The sequence below is a fragment of the Schistocerca gregaria genome, chromosome 10 (assembly GCF_023897955.1).
Source record: "Schistocerca gregaria isolate iqSchGreg1 chromosome 10, iqSchGreg1.2, whole genome shotgun sequence".
Classification (NCBI taxonomy): domain Eukaryota; kingdom Metazoa; phylum Arthropoda; class Insecta; order Orthoptera; family Acrididae; genus Schistocerca; species Schistocerca gregaria.
Genome location: NC_064929.1, coordinates 216,059,578 through 216,087,571, shown reverse-complemented (window position 1 = coordinate 216,087,571; position 27,994 = coordinate 216,059,578). Strand labels below are relative to the sequence as shown.

Here is a 27,994-nt window from a genome sequence, read left to right as displayed (position 1 = left end):
AAGCCGGCCAGGATGGGGAGGTAGGCGAGTCGTCACTGCCAATGAACTTTTAAGTACTAAATTATTTCTCAGTATGATAACCAGGTAATGCCAAAAGTGTACGTGGTGTGTTCAGTATGACTTGTTCTACATCACTCTCGTAAGGCCTCATGCTTCAAAATCCTCACCCCCAAACGTTTGGGCAAGTCGTAATTGCCCTGACCTGGCGAGAGTACAATGAAGCCAAAATGATCAATGTTCCTTCAAAACCTCAAGTCTGCTAATAAATTGTCGACTCAGCAGAGATAACAGAAAAGAAAAAGGTAAAAAGATTTGATATGCAACTACCATAGCAAAATTAGTGAAACCAATAATATTAACAATGAATCTTGTTTATAGGTGTGTTATTGAATAGGTCTAATATGACTTTCTGGGTACTTTGTTAAGGCAATATTTTGCAGCTGTTGCCATAAGCTAATATAACAAGTAAATAATATTTACTTACTGTGAATATAGATTATACGTTTACTTGCCCATAAACAAGAAATATGTCAACTTGATCTGACCACAATCGCACCTTATGCATTTGCAGGAAGATGAAGATGTCAAAACTGGTTTGCAAGGTTATGTGCTCTCATGCTCTGATAAAAAAGTTCATGGAGTAAGTAGGTTCAGCTTGGGTAATATATATTAGCTGAGCACTGACAAAAAATCAAGAATAAAATAATAGTAATAATAGTAGTAGTAGTAGTAGTAGTAGTAATAGTAGTAGTAGTAGTAGTATTTTTCAAAAGTTTATCTAAAAAGATAATACTGGCCACAGCGCACATTCTGTTTTGAGCAGACTGCACATCTGCGCCATAGCCTGCGTGTTTTGGACTGGTAACTTGGAGTGACATGAGGAAAGTGCCTCCCAGTAAAGCGAAGAGGATTCTCATCATCAGAGCGTCTTCCTTTACTATCTCTTCTCCGTTCTGTAGCAAATTTTTCCAAGCATTAGTTTTTCAGAGGGGGGCACTCTGCTCCGTCACGTCATCGTCGGCAGCCTTTGGAATTTGCGCCACCCTTGCTCTTGCGCCCCTGGCAGGGGCCACTCCTGCCAACGTAGGAACACCCCTGGATAAGCATCAACCACTGTGCTGCATTCTACGAGGGTGGTTTGAAAAGTTCCTGGAATCACCACGAGACGTTAGCGCAAGCACAACGAGTTGTTCACATGATATTCATTGGACTGTTACCTGTAAACACGTGCCACATCAGTGCTCTCGGAAGAGAGCTGTGGCCGTGAGATGGCTCTGTTGTTCCTGCGTTCCATATTATGGAAATGGAAGAGGATGTGAATGAAGATGAAATGGGAGATACGATACTGCGTGAAGAGTTTGACAGAGCACTGACAGACCTGAGTCGAAACAAGACCCCGGAGTAGACAACATTCCATTGGAACTACTAACGGCCTTGGGAGAGCCAGTCCTGACAAAACTCTACCATCTGGTGAACAAGGGGTATGAAACAGGCGAAATACCATCAGACTTCAAGAAAAACATAATAATTCCAATCCCAAAGAAAGCAGGTGTTGACAAATGTGAAAATTACCGAACAATCAGTCTAATAAGCCACAGCTGCAAAATATTAACACGAATTCTTTACAGACGAATGGAAAACCTAGTAGAAGCCGACCTCAGGGAAGATCAGTTTGGATTCCGTAGAAATACTGGAACACGTGAGACAATACTGACCTTACGACTTATCTTAGAAGAAAGATTAAGGAAAGGCAAACCTACGTTTCTAGCATCCTGTACCACACTACAGCCTTGCACACTCCCACAGGCAGCACTGGTATATCTTGTAATGATGGCACTAGCATCATGGAAGACACCCAGAGACAATGAAAAGAATGCCTAAAATATGAGTTGGGCAGGAAGTGCAAAATAATAAATAGGGGTGGGTAGAGGAGAAATATAACATTGTGGAAGGATGTATGACTGTAGTAAAAACACAAACCACTCAAAGAAAAACTAAAGAAACCTTCGGAGATAAGGGAAATGGTTGATAGACCATATCATAAGAGAAGATGAAGATTAAATAGGAAATGTGAATTCGAGACAACAGTTTCAAAGGGGATGGAAAGACCTAAATCAAAACGGTGCCCTGGGATAGACAACCCTAGAGAAAACTGTTCCACCTGATATTTAAATAACCTCGTGGTATGACCGTGTGATGCATTTGACCTGCGGTCATTGCAAGGTGGCACTGGCAGCAGTCCACGTACGCAGAGGTGTGTCAGTGCATGTCAGAGGACGGTGCAGCGAGTAAGTGTGCACACATTTTCAGATGTGCTAATGGTGACTGTGTGTTGAAAATGGCTCAGAGAACACATATTGATGACGTTATGACAGGTAGAATACTATGGCAACTGCAGGATGGTCAAACACAGCAGGTCATAGCAGGGGCCCTCAGTGTGCCACAAAGTGTGATATCACGATTGTGGGAACAATTCCAGCAGACAGGAAAAGTGTCCAGGCGCTACAGTTCAGGACACCCGCAGTGTACAACACCACAAGAAGACCGATACCTCACCATCAGTGCCCGCAGATGGCCACACAGTTCTACAGGTAGCCTCACTCGGGACCTTACCGCAGTTGCTGGAACAGTTGGCTCCAGACACACAGTCTACAGACGACTGAACAGACACGGTTTATTCACCCAGAAACTGACAAGGTGCATTCCACTGACCCCTGGTCACAGGAGAGCCCATAAAGCCTGGTGTCAAGAACACAGTACACTGTCATTGAACAGTGGTCCCAGGTTATGTTCACGGACGAGTCCAGGTATAGTTTGAACAGTGATTCTCGCCGGGTTTTCATCTGGCGTGAACCAGGAACCAGATATCAACCTCTTAATGGCCTCAAAAGGGACCTGTACGAAGGTTGTGGTTTGATGGTGTGGGGTGGGATCATGATACGTGCACATACAGCCCTGCATGTCTTTGACAGAGGAACTGTAACAGGTCAGGTGTATCGGGATGTCATTTTGCACCAGTATGTCCGCCTTTTCAGGGGTGCAGTGGGTCTCACCTTCCTCCTGATGGACGATCACGGCCCCACCGAGCTGCCATTGTGGAAGAGTAACCTGAAACAGAAGATATCAGGCGAATGGAGTGGCCTGCCTGTTCTCCAGACCTAAACCCCTTCGAGCACATCTGGGATGCTCTTGGTCGACGTATCGCTGCACGTTTTCAAACCCTTACAACACATCAGGTGCTCCGACAGGCAATGGTGCAAGAATGGGAAGCTATACCCCAGCAGCTGCTCGACCACCTGATCCAGAGTATGCCAACCCGTTGTGCTGCCTGTGTACATGTGCACGGTGATCATATCCCGTGTTGATGTCAGGGTACATGTGCAGGGTGGCATTTTGTAGCAGTTTCGAGACAGTTTTCTGAACCAATACCGCGGACTTACAGATCTGTTTCGTGTGTGTTCCCTATGTGCCTATGCTATTAGCACCAGTTCTGTGTAGTGCCACGTTGTGTGGTACCACATTCTGCAATTATCCTTAATTTATGAGCATGAGTGTATTTGAGACACACAAAATACCCTCAGACTTAAAGAAGAATGACATGATTCAAATTCCAAAGAAAGTATTTACAGTTATGAATATTACCAAATCATGAGTTTAACAAGTCATGACTGCAAAATACCAACACGATTAATTTACAGAAGAATGGGCAGATCCTGTAAGGTAACAGGATGAGATTCACCAATAGCATTACACAATATGTCCTTTTAGTGTTCTTTATGATAATATAAGGTGTTTATGAGGTTAGTATCTTTGGCTGAGGGTCTCCCTTGGTATTTGTCAGGATTACTGTGGACACTGGGTCCGTGAGGCACAGAAATACATGAACTACGAATTATTAACCATCACCACTTTATTTCTAGGAAGCAAACAATGAGCAATCCAGGATGGAATGTAATAATATTGTGAAAAGGAAAGTTGCTACTCACCATACAATGGAGATGCTGAGTTGCAGATAGGCACAACAAAAAGAGTGTCACAAATAAAGCTTTTGGTGGCCATTAAAGCCTTCGTCAACAATAGACCCCCCCCTCCCACAACACACACACACACACACACACACACACACACACACACACACACACACACACACACACACAGAGCTGCAGTCTCAGGCAACTGAAACCACACTACGAGCAGCAGCACCAGTTCATGATGTCATGATGGGAGTGGTGATAAGGAGGAGGCTGGAGTGGGGAGGGGGAGGAATAGTATGGTGGGGGCGGCAGACAGTGAAGTGCTGCAGGTTAGACGGTGGGCAGGGGAGAGTTGCGAAAGGGGGAGTGGGGGGAGACGCAGTGGAAAAGGAGAAAAATAAAAAGATTGGCTAGGGTGGTGGAATGAGGGTTGTGTAGTGCTGGAATGGGAACAGGGAAGGTGCTGGATGGGTGAGGACAGTGACCAACGAAGATTGAGGCCAGGAGGATTATGGGAACATAGGATGTATTGCAGGGAAAGTTCCCACATGTGCAGTTCAGAGAAGTTGGTGTCGGTGGGAAGGATCCATCTGGCACACACTGAAGCTGTCATTGAAATAAAGGATGTCAGGTTTGACAGCATGTTCAGCAATAGTGTGGTCCACTCGTTTCTCGGCCACAGTTTGTCGGTGGCCATTCGTGTGGACACACAGCTATTTGGTTGTCGTTCTCACATAGAATGCAGCATGGAGGTTGCAGCTTGGCATGTAAATCACATGACTGGTTTCACAGGTAGCCCTGCCTTTAATGGGATAGGTGATGTTCATAACCAGACCGGAGTAAGTGGTGGTGGGAAGGTGTATGGGACAGGTCTTGCATCTACATCTATTAAAAGGGTACGAGCCATGAGGTAAGGGGTTAGTAGCAGGGGTTGTGTAAGGAGAGACAAGGATATTGTATAGGTTTGATGGATGGTGGAATACCAATGTGAGAGTGGTGCAAAGGACAATGTGCAGGACTTTTCTCTTTTCAGTTCACGACGAGAGATAGTCAAAGCCCTGACGGAGAATGTAATTCAGTTGCTGCAGCCCTGGGTATACTGAGTTAAGAGGGGAATGCTCCTCTGTGGGGAGACTTTGGGAGGTGGTGGGAGACTGGAAAGATAAGAAAGGCACAGGAGCTTTGTTTTTGTATAAGGTTGGCAGGATAATTACAGTCTGTGAAAGGGCTTCAGTGAGACCCTCAGTATATTTTGAGAGGGACGACCACGAGTGGCTAGGCTGTACGGAAGGGACTTCTTGGTATGGAACGGGTGGCAGCTGTCGAAGTGGAGGTATTGCTGGAGGTTAGTAGGTTTGATACGGACAGACTTAGTGATGTAGCGATCTTTGAGGTGGAGGTCAGCATCTACAAAGGTGGCTCGAGTTGAGTAGAACCACGTGAAACGAGATCACAACTATGTCATCAATGAATCTGAATCAGGTGAGAGGTTTAGGATTCTGGTTTTTTTTAGGGAGGCTTCCTCTAGTTTGCCCATGAATAAGTTGGCATAGAATGGTGCCATGTGGGTGCCCATAGCCATACCCCGGATTTGTTAGGAGGTAATGCCTTCAAAGGAGAAGTAATTGTGCGTGAGGGTATAGTTAATCATGGCGACTAGGAACAAGGTTGTCGATTTGGAATCCGTCGGAAGTTGGGAAAGGTAGTTTCAACAGCAGTAAAGCCATTGGCATTAGGAATGTTAGTGTAAAGGGAAGGGCTCTGTGTAGTAAAGGGACAGGAACTGTGGAGAGTCGGCACAGGAAATGGTATCTTTTATTCAGTTGGGTAGGTTCTGGGTAATTGGTTGAAGATGTTGGTCTACAAGGGCAGAGATTCTCTCAGTGGGGGCAAGTTAACGAGACACAATGGGGCATCCTGGGTAGTTAGGTTTATGGACTTTAGGAAGAATGTAGAAGGTAGAAGTGCGAAGAGTTGTGGGGATGAGTAGAGAGATGGACTCTGGGGTGGGGTTCTGGGATGAGCCTACGGATTTGAGTAGCGACTGGAGATGCTGCTGGATTTCTGGAACCTTGCACTGTGGCAAGGTTTGTCAGTGGAAGTATCTGACCGCTGGCAATGTCCTTCTGCCAGGTAATCCTTGCAGTTCAAAACAACAGTGGTGGAGTAGTTGTCCGCATGCAGGATTATAAGGTCAGGATCAGTTTTTAGATGGTGGACTGCAGTTCTTTCTGTGTATGTAAAGTTAGTTTGCACGTTGAGGGATTTGTAAAATGATGGTGAGGCAAGGTTTGGGGTTAAGAATTTCTGGAAAGTTAACAGAGGGTGATATGGGGGAAGTGGGGTTGGATCACAGTTTGATAGAAGAGAGAAATGAATTAGGCAAGGTTCAATATTGGTCTTTGGTTGAGTCTGAATGGTAGGGTTGGTGGACTGTAGGGACTGGGAGAAAGAGACAGGTCTTTAACAAGTCCTGCATGACTGAATTTGGGAGTGGGGCAAAAAGTGAAGCCTTTGGAAAGGAGTGATATTTCTGTGGGGAAAGGTTCACAGAAAGGTTCATGACTGTGCTGCGAGCCTGTGTTCTGGATTCTGTGTGGTGGTGGGAGGGAGTTTTTGAGGATGGGGTAAGTGAAGTAGGACAGCAAGACAGGGTTTGTCAGCTACGATGGGACATGGGGGAGGTTCGGAGATGGTTGTAGAGGTGGTGGACGGTGGTACTCCAAGGTGGGAGTAGGAAGTGAGCAGAATGGAGAGTTTTTTTGAGGTGGCATTGCGCATGATGCTCAAGTTCCTGCAAGGAAAGAGTTTCAATGTGTGTTATTTGTTACAGGAATTTGGGACTGCCAGCTGGAGAATTTTGTGGATGGAGAGAAGGTACTGCAAGAAGTTTTGGGCTAGGTTGATACGGGTTTGCAGGACTATGTTGGTGAGGGCTAAGGATTGGCAGTATCTGAACAAGTGGATATCACTGTGGAAGGTGGGGTGGCAGCCAGAGATGGGTAATTTGATGGTAAGGCCATTTGGGGGGATTCCATGAGCCAAGCAACAACACTGCAACAGTATGTGGGACTGGGATCTGGCTATGGATAAGGAAACTTTTCTGTACTGACGCAGATGGAAGGAGCAAGGATCCACCGTGGTGGAAAAAATTTGAAAAATTACGTAAATAACGTAGAATTACCTCCAAAAAATTTCACAAAAATACACCCAAATATGTGAGAAAATTCACGAGAAGGATGCAATGGATGCAAAAGAGAGTAAACAAGATTTGAGCTAATACAGAAGCTTCCTGTGAGTTATTCATGACTGGAAGAAGGAAGGGAGGAAGTGATGATGGTGCACAAAGTACCCACTGTCACACACTGTCAAGTGGCTTACAGGATGCGGATGAACATTGGGATCTAAATATGGACAAAAGCAAAACATGGGTAATAGTTTAGACAAAGTATGCACGCTGAGGGAGTTGGATTAGGAAATGACACTTGCAGCAATAATGAGCTTTTGTATTTTGGCAGCAAGATGATAAATGATGGCCAAACTAAAAAGACACACATATACAATGTGCAACATTGAGTGTAAATTTATTATATGTGCCTGTGTCTATGACAATTTTTTTCTTTCAAAACTAGACCCAAAAACTGGATGCATCTTATATGTCAGTATCAAGTTGAGGTAGCTTCCTATAAACTCCATTTCTTCAAAATTTTGATGTTTCAGTTTCAAGCAATTCATTGCTAGCTTGCTACCGAACTTGAACATTCCAGTTGTACAGACTTCAGTGGATGAACATGTACCACTGTTAACAGTTTTCATATTGTTCGTTTAAGTTTCAGTTATTGTTGTGTTTAAAGTGGAGATCCACTTGTATTGCACCTATACTGCGGTTTTATTTGCAAACTATGACTGAAAAGCAGTATTGTTATACTATTGCGTTTAAGCTTCAAGTGATTACATATGCCAATGCGCATAGAAATAAGGATGCAGAAAAGTATTTCGGGCAACCTCCAACCAAAAAAGCAATAGGAACATGGCAGAATCAAGATGATGTTTTAAAGAAAGCACTACACAGTGAACATAATCTAAGAAGTGGGACTGCTAAATGGCCAAAACTTGAAGCAGAACTCAATACTTGTATTTTAAAGAATACACATGTGGAGAAATTACCATTAATAAAGTGAAAGCAATATACACTAACAGAGGGATTGCCGACTTTACTGGATCAACATTATGGTGTTCAGTATTTATCATGAGGTATCAGCTTTGTGACTGAGTTACAAGTGACAGAACAGCAGTTCTTTTCGAGTAGGGAGGGCAGATACAAAAGATGTTCAGAGATAGGCTGAAAATGACATTCACATTGATAAAACAGGTAGCCAGAAAGCAAATTTTAATGTACACAATTCATGCATACAGCCTCTGATGATTGAAACTAAAGATACTCAAAAACTGACAGAAGAATTAGGTTCATCCAGTTATCCTTAATGCATCAGAATATCAGAGGACTAAGAGGTAAGCTTAATGAGTTGCTTATTTGCGTTGAAAAATTAGAGTTGAGCAAACTAATTGATATAATCTGCCTCTGTGAACATCATGTGACCACTGGTATAGATATGTTAAATGTTACGGGGCTGAAGTTAGCTTCTTACTTCTGTGGAGAAAATATGGAGAAAGAAGGAGTTGCCACATTCGTCAGAAACTGTTTTCATTTCAAGAATACTGATATTAATCAATTTTGCTCAGAGCAGCGCTTAGAAGCTTGTGCAACAGTAGTAATATTTCATGATAAGTCCTTTATAATAGTAGGTATGTACGGATCACCTTCAGGAAATTTTAACCTCTTCATAAAATATCCAAAAGCTCTGTTGTCCCATCTCACAGTAAAAAAAAAAAGGGATTGCTGGTGATTTTTATGTGAATTTATTGAAAAGCTCTGTCAGTGAACAATTATTGCAGTCAGTAACCTATCATTCGATTTAGTTCCTACTGTGAACTTTGCAACTAGGATATGTAAATGCTCCGAGACTGCTTTTGATAATATTTTCATAAATAAGTCTAGGGAAAACAGTCATACCACAAAAAAAAAATTAGTAAATGGGCTATCTGATCACGACATGCAGCTTCTTGTGTTAAATGTTGAAACTTGTCAGGAGTAAAAATCTATTAAATCTGAGTAAAGGAGGGTAATAAATAATTAAAAAATTGAGAAATTCAAGAAACAGCTCAAAGACATGAATTGGATAGATGTTTACAATACTTCTGGCTCAAATGGAAAATACAAAGCATTCATTAATAAAGTTACCTCCACTTTTGATAATTGTTTTCCCCTAAAGGTAACTCAAATCACACAGAAGTAAAAAAATAAACCTTGGATTACATAAGGAATAAATATGTCATGTGAGACAAAAAGGAGACTGCATTTACTGTCTATGAGCAGCTCTGATATTATAATTGTAATGCATTACAAAGAATATTGCAAAATATTGAACTAAGTAATCCAGAAATTGAAGCAGCTTTATTATGAGAAAAAGTACATTGGGAAACAAAATAAAAAGTGTCTGGGATATAGTTAAGTCAGAGACAGGTGGAGCCAAAAAGGAAGAGGAACAGATAGCTCTAAAAATAAATGAGACTTTGGTGACAACTGCATGTAGTGTTGCAAACTTCTTAAGCAAGCACTTCATTTCTGGTTATCAGGTTCAGCAAACAGTGCAATGAAGTATCTGAGACCATTCTTTAAAAAAGACTTCAGCAAAATGGAAATGGCACTCACATTTCCCAAATAAGTAGCACTCATCATAAAATCCTTAAAATCTAAGTATTCTAGTTGGTACAATAACATATCAACGAAGTTAATCAAAGAGTGGTCATGTGAGTTGAGTCTTGTCATAAGTTACTTGTGTAATTAACCTCTTTGTCACCGGAACATTTCCAGACCGCCTAAAATATGCTGAAATTAAGCCTCTTTACAAGAAGGCAGATGGAACTACACCATCAAACTATCAACCAATTTCACTTTTGCCGGCTTTCTCAAAAATATTTGAAAAGGTTGTGTTCAAGCGTCTACTTAAGCATCTGACTGCAAATAATATTGTCCAAGTCACAGTTTGGATTATTTACACATTCTGATAAAGAGAAAGCTGTTTATGGTAACAGTGAGAATGTAATTAATTCACTGTATAATAAATTAGAGACTACTGGTATTTTCTGTGACCAGTCAAAAGCCTTTGACTCTGTGAATCACAGCATTCTCTTAAGTAAATTAGAATATTATGGTGTCACCGGCAGTGCTGCAAAACACTAACTCGAAACAAAGGGTGTCATTGCAAAATACCTGTGCAGTATGCTATTAGTCTTCATCTGATTGGGAAATAATTACATGTGGTGTTCCTCAAGGTTACATTTTGGGTACATTGCTTTTTCTTATGTACATTAATGACCTCTCATCTATTACACTGCCATATGCTAAGTTTGTTTTGTTTGCAGATGATACAAACATTGCAATAAGTGGCGAGTCAAGTAGAGATTTACAAATGACTGCAAATCAAATTTTCACTGACATTAATAAATGGTTTAAAGCTAATTTACTGTCATTAAACTCTGAAAAGACCCACTATATGCAGTTCAGAATCTGTATGAGATTTACTTCTCGTCTGTGTATAACATACAAAGACATGCAGATCTAATAGGTTGACAGTGTTACATTTCTGGGATTACAACTTCATAATAAATTCAGTTGGGAAGCGTATATCACAGAACTGCTTAAGTGCCTAAACAAGTCTCTATTTGCAGTGAGGATGACGTCAGATGTAGGAGATATAAATATAAAAAAAACTTGAATACTTCCCTTACTTTCATTCTATTTTGTCAGACAGGATCATATTCTGGGGTAACTCTTCAAACCGAGCGAAAGCTTTTAGCGTGCAGAAGCGTTTGATAAGACTTACTTGCAGTGTAAATCAAAAACGTTATGCAGAAACCTGTTCAAGAATCTTTGTATTCTAACCACTATTTCTTAATCCTTAATTAAATTTGTTGCAAGTAATATATCTCTATTTCCAGCCAACATCTCAATACATAGTATCAATATTAGGAATAAGAACGAACTACATAAAGACTTAAAATCACTTACCTTGCTCCAAAAAGGGGTCTAATATTCAGGAACATACATTTTCAAAAATTTCCAGCAACCATTTAATACTTGATTTCAGATAAATCACAGTTCAAACAGAGTTTGAAAGACTGATAGGCAATGCCTTCTACTCTATAGACGAATATCTTAACAGAGGCTGTTAGGCCAGCTTAAGTAAAAAAGGCTGTTAGATTTCAGGTCACAACAGTAAAGATGAGGTATTTTGTGAATGATAAATTTATTAAAAGTGCATAATATTGTTTCACTCTGACAGCATACTAATTCAGTAATTATTAGCTATTCCAGTTTACTGTATGAAATTCACCTATTTTGACAATCTCCTGACATATGATCAGGAAAGTAAGTATTACATTCAAATGTTTTATGTTTCTCATGTTGCCCTTTCTGACAAGTTCCATATCCACGAGAATCATCTCAATTTTTGTGTCTATGGAACAAAAACTGAATCTAATTTAATCTAATCACAAAAGATGCCAACTGAGTACAAAGTATAAATTGTTGAATTTCACCTGTTTGTCATTAAGATGATAAAAACAGAAAAGTTTGAATTTCAGAAGTTGGAAACAAGGAAAATAACTCTGTATTGTAACAGCACAAAAAGTAGTGTTGTTAAAACTCATTACAATCATTTTATCCTGCTGCACTGATGGGACAAAATTGCCGGCCACTTTTGATTTTTAAAAGAAAGCTGCTTCCTAAAGACCAAAATTTCCAAAAGGAGTATTTGTCCATGTACACAATAAAGACTGGACGAATGGAGGAGAAATGACGTATTGGATAGATAAAATTTTGTCTAGTGACATATACAGTTCTAGATGATGACAGATCAGCTACAGCTGCACACATACCAATCAGACAAGAGAATGACCTGAACGAGCCTGTCCCATTAGGATGTGATCAGTTTCGTTCTCACAGAACAGAATACATTAAAAATAGACTGAATGAACAGAAGACTCAGTTAGCTGTAATTCCATTGTGGCTAACTACTTTACTTCAGCCATTATATGTATGTATAAAAAGACCATTTAAGGGACTCTGAAGTGTGACATTTCACTCTGGGCGACAAAAGATGTTCACGAGTTAAGGTAGTTAGTAAGTAGAAATCACACCGCTTGTGGGAGATGTTTTACAGTCTGTACAGATCGGTACTGTACCGATCCCATGCTACCGGGGATGAGGGCCACACAGGGCACTTATACCTGCCAGGTAGAGTCACCTGCTCTGTGGTGCCATAAGTGAATAGCGTGGAGAGAATGTGACCTCCATGATATCAAAGAAATCCTTGCCAAAGAACAAATGATGATGATATATATTTGTACCATATGTTACTGTCTTGATGAACGGTCAGAATACATTCTCTTGGAATAAATGCAGATCCAGTTGATCTGTCATCACCTAGAATTGTATATTATAGGCAATACATCAAGTTCAAACTATCTGGGAGTGTTATTCCTGCAGATACATCGAACTCCAGAAGTCTCTTTCAGTGCCTTTTGACACAAAAAGACAAGAAGTCGACTGACTAATACACTGTTGTACCTATCAACACCCTTCACCAAATTAGGCCGTTCACCAAAATAGTCAATGTAGGAAGAAACATTTCAATTCATGGAGGAAGTGTGGATCAGATGGATGCAACCTACAGATTTGGAGGAGGATGAGACATAGAATTGCTCAAGTTTGTGAGTGGGTCAACACTTCAAAGTTCTCTGTAAAAACTGAAACATTGATTAAATCATTAAAGAAGTGTCGAATGAGTAATGCACTGGGTGGTACAGAGGATAACTTATTGTATGAGGATTCAGATTCTGACATGGTGGCTTCAAGTATTTCTTCCTTCAGCTCTGAGGATGAATTTTGCAGATTTGAGAACAAAAATGTCTACGCCTCACCCCTCATCCATGAGGAATGTCAGGCCTTTCTAAGGAAGATAGTCTACTACCATAAATTTCTGCCGGGGGTGGCCACATTGGCCCACCTGTTGCATGTCTTGTAACGCTAGAATGTACCTTTTTGTGGATTACAAATGTGCTTTTCAAATGTTGAAGTCCAAACTACTCTCCTCCCCTTGATTAGCGACATTCTCTCCCGGTCAGCACCAGGTTTGGCAACTGATGCCTCAGTGCGGTCCTAGCACACCTATATGCTGACGGCTCTGAATGTCCTGTTGCTTTCACCTCTAAATCTCTCACTCCAGCCCAGCAGCATTACTCTTATGTGGAAAAAGAGGCTCCTGCCATAGTATATGCTCTCCAGAAAGTCATTTTTTTATGGCTCCACATTTCACCTTATGACTGACAATAAATTACCCCACCAGCCTAGTTAATAAACAGATTTCCCAGGCCATTGCATCGAATCCTGGTGCTGCTGAGTCCAACAGCTTTGGAGCACACCATTGGTGACTGGTCTGAAACGTGTCAATCAGCTACTTCGACAGGGCCGTGACTTCCTAATATCGTGCCCTGAAATGAGATCCATTTTGTCTGAAATTTTGCCGACAACACCTAGAATAGCTTTATGTTGCCCTCCCAATCTCCCCTCCCCAACATTCTTTTCAGACCCTATGCTCCTTCTGTACCCATCTCCCTAGCCTATTGCTCCTACCCCTGTGACCGTGCCCGCTGCAAGACTTACCCTATGCACCCTCCTACCACCACCTATAATAGCCCTATAACTGACAAAACATATACTATCAAAGGAGAGACACCTGCGAAATGACACATCATATACCAATTATTATTTAAACTCTGTTCAGCCTTCAATATCGGCATCACTACCACCAAATTATCAATTAAAATGAATGGGCATAGGCAGAGGGTATTTACTGGCAACTCACAATATCTTGTTGCAGAGCATGCCCTACAACACGACATTCGTGACCTCAGTGCCCGTTTCACCACATGCGCCATCTGGATTCTTCCCCCAGCACCAGTTCCTCAGAACTCTGCAGGTGGGAACTGGCGCTACAACGTGTCATCGGTTCTCACCACCCTCCTGGCCTTAATTTCTTTCGACTCAGCTTTTCTTCACTGTAACTACCCTTTGCTTCACTCCATTTTAGCTTTCTACATCTTTCCCGTCTATTTTTCACCACCCCCTCCCACCTCTGCTACGTCCAATGCACTTATCTTCTCACTCTTATTAAGTTGTGCACGATGTTTTAATAGTAATTTTTGCCTTGCATATTAACCTTTCTTCCACCTTAAAACTCTCAGGTTTTTCAAATCTCATCCAATATAGTACCCAACAATCAGTCTTTCCTTCTCATCCTGTACCGTAAATCTCCCCTGACCTACGATTCTGGGTGACTTTCCCAAGATTTACCCCTTTTCCTAGACCTCTCCAGTACTTTTCCTTCACCCTTCTTCCCTCCCCTCGAGCACTTCTGCCTGAAGTAGGGTCCACTGGCAACGAAAGCTTCCCAATCACAACAGTATTTTACGCGTGTGTTCTGCCGCCACTTGGTGAGTAGATTTTTTATCTATCCAATTAAATAATCCATATATAAACTGATAGATAACCCACAATATCTTTTTATGGTTTTTAACCCTTAAAAAACACACAGGAAAATATATATTTTTGCCTGTTCTCCAATATTTTGAGGTGTGACACACAATTTCAGGGGAAATGATAGGTAACCTATGTCCTTCTAGATGAGAATAAAATGGATTGTCCAGTTAAGACAACACTGTATTTTAGAATTAAGGCACAAACAGCCCACCGTATGAGAAATGGTAGGCTGTCATATGCAGATGTCATGGGTTCCACGGGTGCAGCATTTCGGCCACGCAGAATGAGGGACACAGTAGCTCCACTTGCGGAAGGGGGGCTGCCTACTCTCAGAAGGCGCAGAGCAAACATATACTGTGAGCATCGAATGCCAGCCACAAATAATCCACAAGAAGTCATAAAAACAATAGAAATTATGTTGTTATGTGAGTCTCAATGAACTGTGCAGCAGGAGATAGGATCTTGTCTTATGAAATAAAATATACATGCCTATGTAAGGAGTTGTTGTTGTCTTCAGTCCTGAGACTGGTTTGATGCAGCTCTCCATGCTACTCTATCCTGTGCAAGCTGCTTCATCTCCCAGTACCTACTGCAACCTACATCCTTCTGAATCTGCTTAGTGTACTCATCTCTCGGTCTCCCTCTACGATTTTTACCCTCCACGCTGCCCTCCAATGCTAAATTTGTGATCCCTTGATGCCTCAAAACATGTCCTACCAACCGATCCCTTCTTCGTAAGGAGAAGAGAATATATACGGACAGTCAATTCCAGAAAGGCTCGCATCATGGTGACAGAGAATCTCTCTATAAGCGATTACACAGTGAAGTTATTTCGTTTCCTCTGCCTCCTTCCGCAGTCACCAAACAGCGAGGTGGGGCAGGCCGTGGACGCGGCACTGGAGGGCCGGCTACCGCCACATAGACACCGCCTACGCCTACGGGAATCAGGCAGAGATAGGCCAGACCCTGAAGAAGTGGTTCGATTCTGGGAGACTGAACAGGGTGGAAATTTTCATTGTGACCAAGGTAAGTGAATCGTACTGCTCACATGGTTAAAAAATGATTGTTTTTAACATTATCATTCAGCACTTACCTAAGTGTAGGGGTTAAACAGAGTAGAACTATAAATTGTTGGGGCATGTCATTAAGTTATATTTTCACCAGACAGTGAACTGTGACAGGAACATCATTCTTCGTTATATGTATCAAGCCCTCACTAGACAGTAGTAGTTTTAATTTATTATGCTGCAATATATGAGGAAGAGTTAAGCAATAAAACTGTTGTATCATCCAGCCAAGTGTACCCAAATATCAAATTGTCACAAGAAATGGAAACTAGTTTTTACTGCAGATAAATGTGAAGTTGTGCACTTCGTGTCAAATAAAATCGTAATAGCCTTTGAGTGCAAGATTAACATGTCACATTTAGAATCAGTACCACCAAAGAAATATCTAAGAGTGTGGAGATATCAAGTGAAGCTATCTTGTAGCACCAGTTGCAGACTGTAATACATTGGTAGTCTACCCGAGACACTATAACGTGATTGCAAAATTGATTGCATACAAGGTCTTTACAAGTTCCACATGCACAAAACAACCTGTAATGCTTTGATATACAAGGCACGTCAAGAAATTAAGAGTATTCAGTTGTTTAAAATCTAAAAGGCAATAAAATACATAAATATACACCAAACACTCTTTCTCAGCATAGTCACCTACATTCTCCATACATTTTTTTGGCTAAGGGATGAGCCGTCTGACAACCACATCAAAGAAATCTCCCGCTGATGACACTCTGGACCTCATTAGTTGAAAACCTTGTTCTACTAGTAAACAACTTCAGAGAGGTGTAAAGATGAAAATCTGAATGTGTCAGATCAGCGCTGTGAGTGTGCCGGTTGATGATGTTCCCACCAGTGTCGGCTGTGTGGTGTCAGGTATTGTCAGGCAACAAGCACTCTCCTTTCATTAACAATCCGTGTCTTTTGTTCTGTATCATCCTTCAGGTTTTCACAGTACTGTATGTACATCATTAATTGTTCCCCCCTAGGGCAAAAATTTGATGAGGAGAGTCCCTTTACAGCCCAAAAGACAGAGGACACATTTTTTTGGATAAAAGCAACAGTTTATTATTTTTTCAGTGATGGTGAGGTGAGGTGCTATCACTGCATCAATTGTCCTTTCGTATTAGGACTGTAGTGGACCACTCGTGTTTTGTCACTATCACCACAGAGTCAAAGAATTGTTCAACTTTCAGTTCGAAGCACTTTGTGTCGACCTATGATTTGTTCCGGTACCCACCTCACACGCAGTCTTCTGAGATGAAATGTTCTAGTAATGATTTTGCACTGAAGAGATCTGGATATTTCTAGAAACATTGAGTCCATCTTGTCCAGACTCAATCAATAATAGCTGCATATTATTCTTGGATCTTGTTTACCATCTCATCAGTCAATGTTAAGGGATGCCCACTTCTTTGTTCACCAAGAAAATGCCTTCTGCGACGCTTAAACTTGTGACACCACTTGTAGACATCACTACTATTCACCACATCGTTCTTGTGAACAGCTTTTATTCCATTTATAAAAAAAAAAAATCTGAAATGGTTCATTTCTATTTGCAAAAAGAAACAGAATTATGTTTCTCAACTCACAGCTGACAGAATTCACAAAAGAGATACTCATTTCAACATGACACTACAACAAGAATTTTCAGCTGACTGAGACAAACACACGTGTATTTTACACATGTATTTTATTGCTGACACCATGAACACAGAGCTGCCAACTTGGTTGGAAAAGATCCCTGTGAGCATCAGGGGCTACTTTTACTTTCAGGACATGCCTGTATCATAAACAAAGTTCACTATCAATGTTTGTTTGCAATTAAGTTCTGTTCTTAAGAGAATCTACTCTACAATCTATTTGTGATGCGACATCCGACACAAAATGTCTGCCTGCTAATATAACGGTATTGTGATTACTGAAAATCAAAAATTTGAATGATTTAAATGATCTACATCTACATCTACATCTACATTCATACTCCACAAGCCACCCAACGGTGTGTGGCAGAGGGCACTTTATGTGCCACTGTCTTTACCTCCCTTTTCTGTTCCAGTCGCGTACGGTTCGCGGTAAGAACGACTGTCTGAAAGCCTCCGTGCGCACTTGAATCTCTCTAATTTTACATTCGTGATCTCCTTGGGAGGTATAAGTAGGGGGGAGCAATATATTCGATACCTCATTCAGAAACGCACCCTCTCGAAACCTGGCAAGCAAGCTACACCGCAATGCAGAGCGCCTCTCTTGCAGAGTCTGCCACTTGAGTTTGCTAAACATCTCCGTAACGCTATCACGGTTACCAAATAACTCTGTGATGAAACGCAATGCTCTTCTTTGGATCTTCTCTATCTCCTCCGTAAACCCGATCTGGAACGGATCCCACACTGATGAGCAATACTCAAGTATAGGTCGAATGAGTGTTTTGTAAGCCACCTCCTTTGTTGATGGACTACATTTTCTAAGGACTCTCCCAATGAATCTCAACCTGGTACCCGCCTTACCAACAATTAATTTTATATGATCATTCCACTTCAAATTGTTCCACACGTATACTCCCAGATATTTTACAGAAGTAACTGCTACCAGTATTTGTTCCGATAACATATAATCATACAATAAAGGATCCTTCTTTCTATGTATTCGCAATACATTACATTTGTCTATGTTAAGGGTCAGTTGCCACTCCCTGCGCCAAGTGCCTATCCGCTGCAGATCTTCCTGTATTTCACTACAGTTTTCTATTGCTATAACTTCTCTGTATACTACAGCATCATCCGCGAAAAGCCGCATGGAACTTCTGACTCTATCTACTAGGTCATTTATATATATTGTGAAAAGCAATGGTCCCATAACACTCCCCTGTGGCACGCCAAAGGTTACTTTAACGTCTGTAGACGTCTCCCCATTGATAACAACATGCTGTGTTTTGTTTGCTAAAAACTCTTCAATCCAGCCACACAGCTGGTCTGATACTCCGTAGGCTCTTACTTTGTTTATCAGGCGACACTGTATCAAACGCCTTCCGGAAGTCAAGGAAAATAGCATCTACCTGGGAGCCTGTATCTAATATTTTCTGGGTCTCATGAGCAAATAAAGCGAGTTGGCTCTCACATGATCGCTGTTTCCGGAATCCATGTTGATTCCTACAGAGTAGATTCTAGGTTTCCAAAAACGACATGATACTCGAGCAAAAAATATGTTCTAAAATTCTACAACAAATCGACATCAGAGATATAGGTCTTCATTTCAATAATTCTGACTAGATGTACTGCACAAGCCTTGGATGATCTCTCTACAGTCATTCCTCAACTCTCTTTCTCTCTTTTTTATTATTTCTTGGGATTATTCAGTAAATAGAATTCAGTATAGTTTTAACCAATCAACTTTGTTATTTGATTTCAGCTTCCATTCAATGGAAACAGATCAGAGTCTGTGGAGAAGTACCTCAAGAAGTCCCTGGAAGCACTGCAGCTGGAATACGTCGACCTGTACCTCATCCACCATCCCATAGGTCACTTAGATGTGAATGGATCTCTTTTTCCAAGAGACAAAGATGGAAAAGTTCTGCTTGACATGAATACTGATCACATCAGCCTGTGGAAGGCACAACTTTAGTATTAATAGCTGGTACTATGGGAATACTGAACCTACTGATAACACTGACCAACTTTGACCTGTAATGCTACCAAATGGCAGACATAAGTTTCTTGTCAGTTCTGAGTATGTGTAAAGTGTGCACCTCAACAAGAATTACAGTTTTTCCTATGCCAACAAATTTGCTGATTATTCCAATTCACAACAAAAGTGTCATCTTCTGATGTAACTAGAAATTGAGTAACATTATAGGCCCATCTGTCACTAAAACCACCAGTCCATAATAAAGGACTAAATAAATATTGTCAGTGTTCTGTTCTACCTGCTCTGGGACACATACCACATCAGTACATCACAAATCATGGCTAATATTTGATTACTGTAGGTTCAATAGATTCTAATACAAGTAACAGTAATGGGATCATTCCTGGATGGAGAAACATGTAAAACAAGTGAACTGACGTGTGGAGCATAAAGACGTGTAACAGGAAACAGCTTCTGAGTTGTTGCTCTTTTTCTAGTAGGTGATGAGGTAGGAACACCGTAGGGAAAGACGCAAGGTGGTGGTGGTGGTGGTGGTGGTGGTGGTGGTGGTGGTTGGGTGGGTGGGTGGGTGGGTGGGAGGGAGGGAGGGAGGGAAATGTCCATATAGGTGGGAAAGGAGTGGTATGGAAGGGAAAAGGTAAGGTGAGGCAGTGGGAATAGGTTAGTGGAGGTTTGGGCCAGGGGGATTGTGAGAGCACATGATATGCTGGAGGGACAAGTCTGACTGTGTGATGTAAGTTCCTCTCCATGGATATTGAAAAGAGTTTTTTTTTTTGAGTCATCACTCTTTTGACTGGTTTGATGCAGCCCGAGTACAAATTCCTCCTGTGTGCCAACTTCTTCAGCTCAAAGTGGCACTTGAAACCTACTTCCTCAGTTATTTGCTCGACTACAGCACCTTCTGGCACCATGGAAGTCATTCCCTGATGTTTCAACATATGTCTTATCATCCTGTCCCTTCTCCTTGTCATTGTTGTCCACATATTCCTTTCCCCTCTGATTCTGCGCAGACTCCTCATTCTTTACCTTATCAGCTCACCTAATTTTCAACATTCATGTGTGGCACCACATCTCAAATGCTTCAATTCTCTTCTGTTCTGGTTTTCCCACAGTCCATATTTCACTACCGTACAGTGCTGTGCTCCAGACGTACATTCTCAGAAATTCCTTCCTCAAATTAAGGACTATGATTCATACTAGTAGACCTCTCTTGGCCAGAAATGCCCTTTTTGCCATTGCTAGTCAGCTTTTGATGTCCTCTTTGCTCCATCTGTCATTGGTTATAGTAGCAGAATCCCTTAACTTCACCTACTTCATGACAAAAATCCTGATGCTAAGTTTCTCACTGTTCTCATTTCTGCTACTTATCATTAGATTCATCTTTCTTCAATTTACTCTCAATGCGTGTTCAGCACTCATTAGACTGTTCAGTCCATTCAGCAGGTCATGTAATTCTTCACTTTTACTCAGGATAACAATGTCATCACCAAATCATATCACTGATATTCTTTCACCTTGAATTTCAATTCCACTCCTGAGCCTTACCTAATAACTGTTCAAATATCTATCTAGCCTATTTCTTTGTCTTCACTCCTTATTCCCAGTTTTTGTCATTACACACTTCCCCATTTATGTCTTCCTTCCTTCCAGCATACACAGATATGTTTTAGAGCCTTTGGCAGGACACTCGAATCTGCTCTGTCGGACACCTGTTTCCAATCGACAAAATGTATGTACATATGTAGCTTCAGCTTCTGGCATTCTTAAATAAGAGGTACTCCACTCAGAGACTATTTGAATCCTGCAGGAGAAGAAATTTTTACCCCTGGTACCACACGGACTAGATGAGGTGCAGTGGTGCAAGTTTCCAGTTGCCAGACTTTCTGCCAAAGTCACAGATTTAGTTCCAAACCACTCCACAGTGTCTCACGGACATAGGCTGCATGACGCTGTCTGTGATAATCTGTCCATCAGATGGGGCATTAAGCCCGGTGGCCCTCTCTGTGCTGTCTGAGAGGATTAGACCACCTGCTGGCAGCAGGTTTTGTCCTCTCCCTTATCTCACTGTTGTATGACACAAATCTTTCATCACTCTATATGCACAGTCACTACAGTCACTTACACTCAACAGATACACTTAAGATAAAACAAAGGGCCCACACTGCATAGGAGGACAAAACACTTTCTGATTAGATGACCGAAGCTACCCTTGCAGTCTGCTAGCCAGTGATATTGGGTGTGACCTTCCTACTTTTGAGCAAACTATGTTTTATATTCTTCAGCCATCCACTACCAGCTTGTGTTCTATTTTCTTTCTGACCCCAGACTCATTTTTTCTTTCTAATTTTCTTAGTAGAAAAGGGTACATACAACTTTTATGATGTGGCATGTGAATGTAATTGTGAACTGCAATGTGACATAGACTACCTCAGCACAAGACACAAAAGTAAGTTACTTCCTTGTCCACAGTTAAGACTGGAGTCCCTCTGGTAGTAAGACATTCAAGTGGCTCCCATCTAACATAGAGCGAGAAATTGGGAATCTCTACCAGCTCAAAAGAGCATTTCTATAAATTACCTCCATACCTTGATTCACAAAGTGAAAAGTTCTGTTAGCTATGTGACATCTAGCAGAGTTTTATTACAAAGCTGCTTGCCAAGTAAGAATGTACTGTAAAACGGGCTTTGTATCTATAGATGTAAAAATATTTTCTTTGAAAAGTTCCACTGTAATCAAGTAAATATTAAGCTACTAATAGCACATAAACACCAGCTATATAATACAACTGAGGAGGCAGCAGCTTCCTTGCTAATTTATTTGATTAAATTTAGATGACACAAGTGTGAGAAGCATTAAGCAATATAGTGATAGTTGTTGTCAACACAGTATACACATAGAGTTTCTACGATATCTTTGTCTCATGTACACTTGACTAGTTCCACATCTCAAAAGGTTTTCTTTCTCGATACAATCTATGGAATATCGCGAAGGAATGAATGAATTAATTAATTAAATAATGAGTAAAATCTTTATATTCTTTGAGATAATAGTGATGAAAAATCTTTCCATAATCACAATAAAGGATATTAAACACCAATAAAATAGTTAAGAGTTGTATGATGGTAAGATGACAAAATTTAAAAAGTTTAACAATGAGGCAAGAAATCAAAATGAGGAAAATTATGTCAGATATTTGGATACAGAGTGTGGGATCTGTGTGCTGGCTCTAAGTATTAGAGAAACTACACCAGTGTTCAGTCCTTAGTGAATGAGGCAGAAACTGACATTGAGGACACCAAAGCAAAAGCTGAAATTCTTAACTCCATTTTGAAATGTACCTCTACAAAGTAAAAACCAGGAGAATTGCATCAAATATAATCGTTGTACTATTGAAAATATGAATGAAGTGAGTGTTAGTATCAGTGGTGTTGAGAAACAGCTGAAATCATTAAAATTAAATAAAGCTCCAGGCCCCGATGGAATCCCTGTCAGATTCTATACTGTATTTGCAGCTAAGTTAACCCCTCTTTTAGCTATAATCTGTTGTAGATCCCTCGAACAAAAAACTGTACCCAGATCCTGGAAAAAGGCACAGGTCACACTCATCTGCAAGAAGGGTAATAGAAGTGATCCACAAAACTACTGTCCAATATCCTTGACATAGGTTTGTTGTAGAATCTTAGAACATATTCTGAGCTAAAACATAATGAGATATCTTGAACAGAATGACCTCCTCAATGCCAGCCTGCATGAATTTGGAAAACATTGGTCACGTGAAACCCAACTTGCACTTTTCTCACATGACACACTGAAAGCTTTGGATCAAGGCTACCAGATACAAGTAGCAGTAATTAATTTCTGTAAAGCATTTGACTCAGTAACCCACCTATACTCACTGACAAAAGTATGATCACATGGGGTATCAAGCAAAATTTGTTGATAGGTTGGGGAAATTTTGATAGGGAGGACACAGCATGTTATCTTGGATGGAGACTTACCATCAGATGTAGAAGTAGCTTCATACGTGCCCCTGAAAGTAAGATTGGACCCTTACTGCTAATGTCATATATTAATGACCTTCCAGACAACATTAATACACTACTGGCCATTAAAATTGCTACACTACGAAGATGACATGCTACGGACGCGAAATTAAACCAACAGGAAGATGATGATATGATATGCAAATGATTAGCTTTTCAGAGCAGTCACACAAGGTTCGGTGGCGACACATAACAATGTGCTGACATGAGGAAAGTTTCCAACCGATTTCTCATACACAAACAGCAGTTGACCGGCATTGCCTGGTGAAACGATGTTGTGATACCTCGTGTAAGGAGGAGAAATGTGTACCATCACGTTTCCGACTTTGATAAAGGTCGGATTGTAGCCTATCGCAATTGCGGTGTATCGTATCGCAACATTGCTGCTCGCATTGGTCGAGATCCAATGACTGTTAGCAGAATATGGAATCAGTGAGTTCAGGAGGGTAATACGGAACACCGCGATGGATCCCAATGGCCTAGTATCACTAGCAGTCGAGATGATAGGCATCTTATCCGCATGGCTGTAACAGATCATGCAGCCACGTCTCGATCCCTGAGTCAACAGATGGGGATGTTTGCAAGACAACAACCATCTGCACGAACAGTTCAACGACGTTTGAAGCAGCATGGACTATCAGCTCAGAGATCGTGGCTGCGGTTACCCTTGATGCTGTATCACAGACAGGAGCGCCTGCGATTGTGTACTCAATGACGAACCTGGGTGCACGAATGGCAAAATGTCATTCTTTCGGATGAATCCAGGTTCTGTTTACAGCATCACGATGGTCACATCCGTGTTCGGCGACATTGCAGTGAACGCACATTGGAAGCATGTGTTCATCATCGCCATACTGGCGTATCACCCGGTGTGATGGTATGGGGGTGCCATTGGTTACACGTCTCGGTCATTTCTTGTTCGCATTGACAGCACTTTGAACAGTGGACATTACATTTCAGATGTGTTACGATCCGTGGCTCTACCCTTCATTTGATCCCTGTGAAACCCTACATTTCAGCAAGACAATGCCCGACTGCATGTTGCAGGTCCTGTACGGGCCTTTCTGGATACAGAAAATGTTTGACTGCTTCCCTAGCCAGCACATTCTCCAGATCTCTCACCAGTTGCAAACGTCTGGTCAATGGTGGCCAAGCAACTGGGTCGTCACAATACGCCAGTCACTACTCTTGATGGACTGTGTTATCGTGTTGAAGCTTCATGGGCAGCTGTACCTGTACATGCCATCCACGCTCTGTTTGACTCAATGCCCAGACATATCAAGGCTGTTATTACGGCCAGAGGTGGTTGTTCTGGGTACTGATTTCTCACGATCTGTGCACCCAAATTGCGTTAAAATGTAATCACATGTCAGTTCTAGTGTAATATATTTGTCCAATGAATACCCGTTTATCACCTGTATTTCTTCTTGGTGTAGCAATTTTAATGGCCAGTAGAGTAGTACACTCAAACTTTTCGCAGATGATGCAGTTATCCATAATGAATTACTGTCTGAAAGGAGCTGCATAAATATTCTGTCAGATCTTGATAAAATTTCATCATGTTGCAGAGATTAGCAACTTGTTCTAAATTTTCAGAAATGCAAAATTTTGCGCTTTACAAAACAGAACAAAAATGTATTATCCTACGACTATAATATCGGCGAGTCACTGCGGGAATCAGTCAGCTCGTACAAATACCCAAGTATAACAATTTGTAGGGATATGAAATGGAACAATCACATAGGTTCAGTTGTGGGCAAAGCAGGTGGTAGATTTTAGTTTACTGGTAGAATACTGGGGAAGTGAATCAGTCTACAAAGAAAACTGCTTACAAATCACTCGTGCGACTGGTTCTACAATATTGCTCAAGTGTGTGGGATCCGTGCCAGATAGAACTGGCAGAAGATATCAAACATATACAGAGAAAGGCAGTGCGAATGGTCAAAGGTTTGCTTAATCTGTGGGAGGGTGTCACAGAGATACTGAAGGAACTCAACTGGAAGATTCTTGAAGATAGACATAAATTATCCTGAGGAAGTCTATTACCAAAGTTTTAAGAACTGGCTTTAAATGACTGCTCTAGGAATATACCGAAACTGCCTGCATATCACTGACGTAGGGATTGTGAGGACAAGATTAGAATAATTACAGCATGCACAGAGGCAATCAAACAATCATTCTTCGCGCACTCCCTATGTGAATGGAACAGGAAGAAACCTAATAACTGGTACAATGGCATGTACCCTCTGCCACGCACCTCACGGTGGTTTGCAGAGTACAGATGCAGATGTAGAAAGAAATGGCTGTACGCATAAGTAAGTCGGCCAGAGCAGAAATCCAAATGAGTGGCCCGTGGTCAGACCTAAATGCAGATAGAGATTCAGTGCCACTTACAGTGTAATAACCCACAATAATCACCCCCCCCCCCCTCCCCGCCTTACCTCACAAAGCTGTAGCTAGAGATGTACTTATTAAAATTGTGTCGAACTGGACAGTTCCGTCAGAGCCACTGTGGACGGACAGAATGGAGGAATTGTTTGAAAGAGAAAGAGATAGATAAAGATAGAGGGTGGCGGCGACGTGTTGAGTGGAGGGGAGAACACTACCATCTAAGTGTATTGTGTGAACAGAGTTCATCTGGTTTCCGAACCGTGTTACACTGCAGCAGCTTGGCCACAACCCACCGCGACTGTCGACGGCACGGGGTGCCCGTCTCCTCAGTACACACATTCCGGCTGAAGTTCAATTTCAGTTGCCGGCCACTGACCACCTCTCGTTCACTACAACTACGGCATGTGGCGACAACTCGGGCCCGAGTCGCACCCCGTACGAGCCCGAACGGCGACCCATAACGGTCACGGAATCGCCCCACGACTCGTAGGCCGCCGGGCAATGCGGTTTCTGGACGTTCTCGAGGTCCGTCTCCCAGTTCTGCTGACCGACACGCCCGGGCCCGGCTCGCCGGTACGGACGATCTCGACTGCAACGAAGTGCCGCGGGCTCGTCCGCCTCCGGCTTCCGTGCGGCGTTTCCGATACCTGTCGCTGCAGCTGACTGCCCTCTTCCTCATCACGACACCCCAGATGAGCTCAGACTGGCACTACTGCAGCACCCACTGGCCAGTCCGTGAGTGGAAGAGCAGTGCTGCCACAGCCAGCTCAGGGAGAAGGAAGTCGAGTGGGCCGAAAAATTCAGTTTTGTGGCATAGAACAACAAATAGAAAATAAAATTCTTTTTATTTCTAGAGAGAGCATACTGTTACTGATAATGTCACTTTTTAAATTTCACAATATGGCATTCCACACGTCTGTAACAAATTTTAATTTTTGTTCGTGTGATTAGGAATTAAAAGTCAAACAATGTTATTTTTTTTAACAATTATGATTCAGTGTTTACGAATTAACATTTGCATTTGACAATATAGAATTGAAGAAAAAAAAAAACTTCTGAAACGACTGAAATGTGTCGCACTTAACAGCGCTCCGAAATCTTCTCAGTTCGAAGGGAATTTTCTTTGTGGTACTTTTTACGGCTGTCTCACACTAGTTCAGTTTCTATAAGTATGAAGAAAATTAAAGAGGTCCACCCTGTAAGATCTCCTCATCAATGTTTTGAAATGATGGAGCACAATTCCCAATAGGATTTTATTAAAAGCTTTTTTCCTAGATTTATCTTTTCGTGATCATTTTGTACTTTCACACGCTCCGGGAACAACTGACCTTTTTGTGTTCCAGGCTACGGAGGCTCAAGTGGACTCGGGCAGAGCGCACTCCATCGGGCTGTCCAACTTCAGCTCCAGACAGGTGAAGCGCATCTGCGAGGCGGCACGCATCCCCCCGGCCAACCTGCAGGTGGAGCTGCTTGCCTGCTTCCAGCAGCGCGAGCTGGCCGCCTTCTACCGCGCCCTTGGCATCACCGTCTGCGTGTACGGCCCCCTCGGCTCCCCGGGGAGGGTCGACTTTGAACGGAAACGCGGCAGAGACACCGGCGAGTGAGGCTGTCATGTAACAACTCCCTAGTGCTTCTCCTGTAACTCACACTATCGAGTTCATTGTTTTAAAAGCCACTCCCACCAATAGGGTGTTCACTAAATGCTTTCCACCTACCAGAACCGCACTTTGGAAATAGCTCATTTACAGAATATGCCGTACTTTACAATATCCACGAAATTATTTGCCCCATCACATCTGAGGACATTACTCACCTGGACAGAGACCAATAGTAATCTACATTACAAAACACCTAATGTGTAAAGGTCAGGTTTAGACAGTTGCCACCTAGTGGCAGAACAGGTGAAGCTGCAATTTCTGCAGACGGTTTTTCCACTGTAAAAAAATAGGAACCATTCTATTCTGCCATGAATGCACATGTGTGAAATAGAAGAGGTGTAAGCACATGTGCGTAAAATGCAGTATTTTGAGTGGTCTTCCTGCTCATTACTGTTTTCTCTTGCAGGCAGCAGACGAGAAACAGGTGAGCTGTTTACAAAAGAAAATATAAGCGTGCTCATTGAGGCATACAGCAAGGAAATGAGTCTGTATCATCATCTAGATATGCTGTACAATAATAACGTACACCTGCAAATGTTTAATTCTAAGTTCAAATGTTTCA

General features: G+C 41.8%; 1 protein-coding gene across 1 annotated transcript; it reads left to right on the top strand.

Annotated features, from left to right (window-relative positions):
* The first annotated feature begins 12 nt into the window (after window positions 1–12).
* Window positions 13–27,378, top strand: LOC126293251 (uncharacterized). The gene is made up of 4 exons (XM_049986368.1): window positions 13–20; window positions 15,495–15,663; window positions 19,104–19,304; window positions 27,118–27,378. The coding sequence occupies exons 1-4, from the start codon at window positions 13–15 to the stop codon at window positions 27,376–27,378; spliced, it is 639 nt and encodes a 212-aa protein (XP_049842325.1).
* Window positions 27,379–27,994: the final 616 nt, after the last annotated feature.

Coding starts and splice junctions, on each gene's coding strand:
- LOC126293251 (XM_049986368.1), top strand. Junction 15,664..19,103: donor AAATTTTCATTGTGACCAAG/GTAAGTGAATCG, acceptor ATTTGATTTCAG/CTTCCATTCAATGGAAACAG. Junction 19,305..27,117: donor ATCACATCAGCCTGTGGAAG/GCACAACTTTAG, acceptor TTTGTGTTCCAG/GCTACGGAGGCTCAAGTGGA.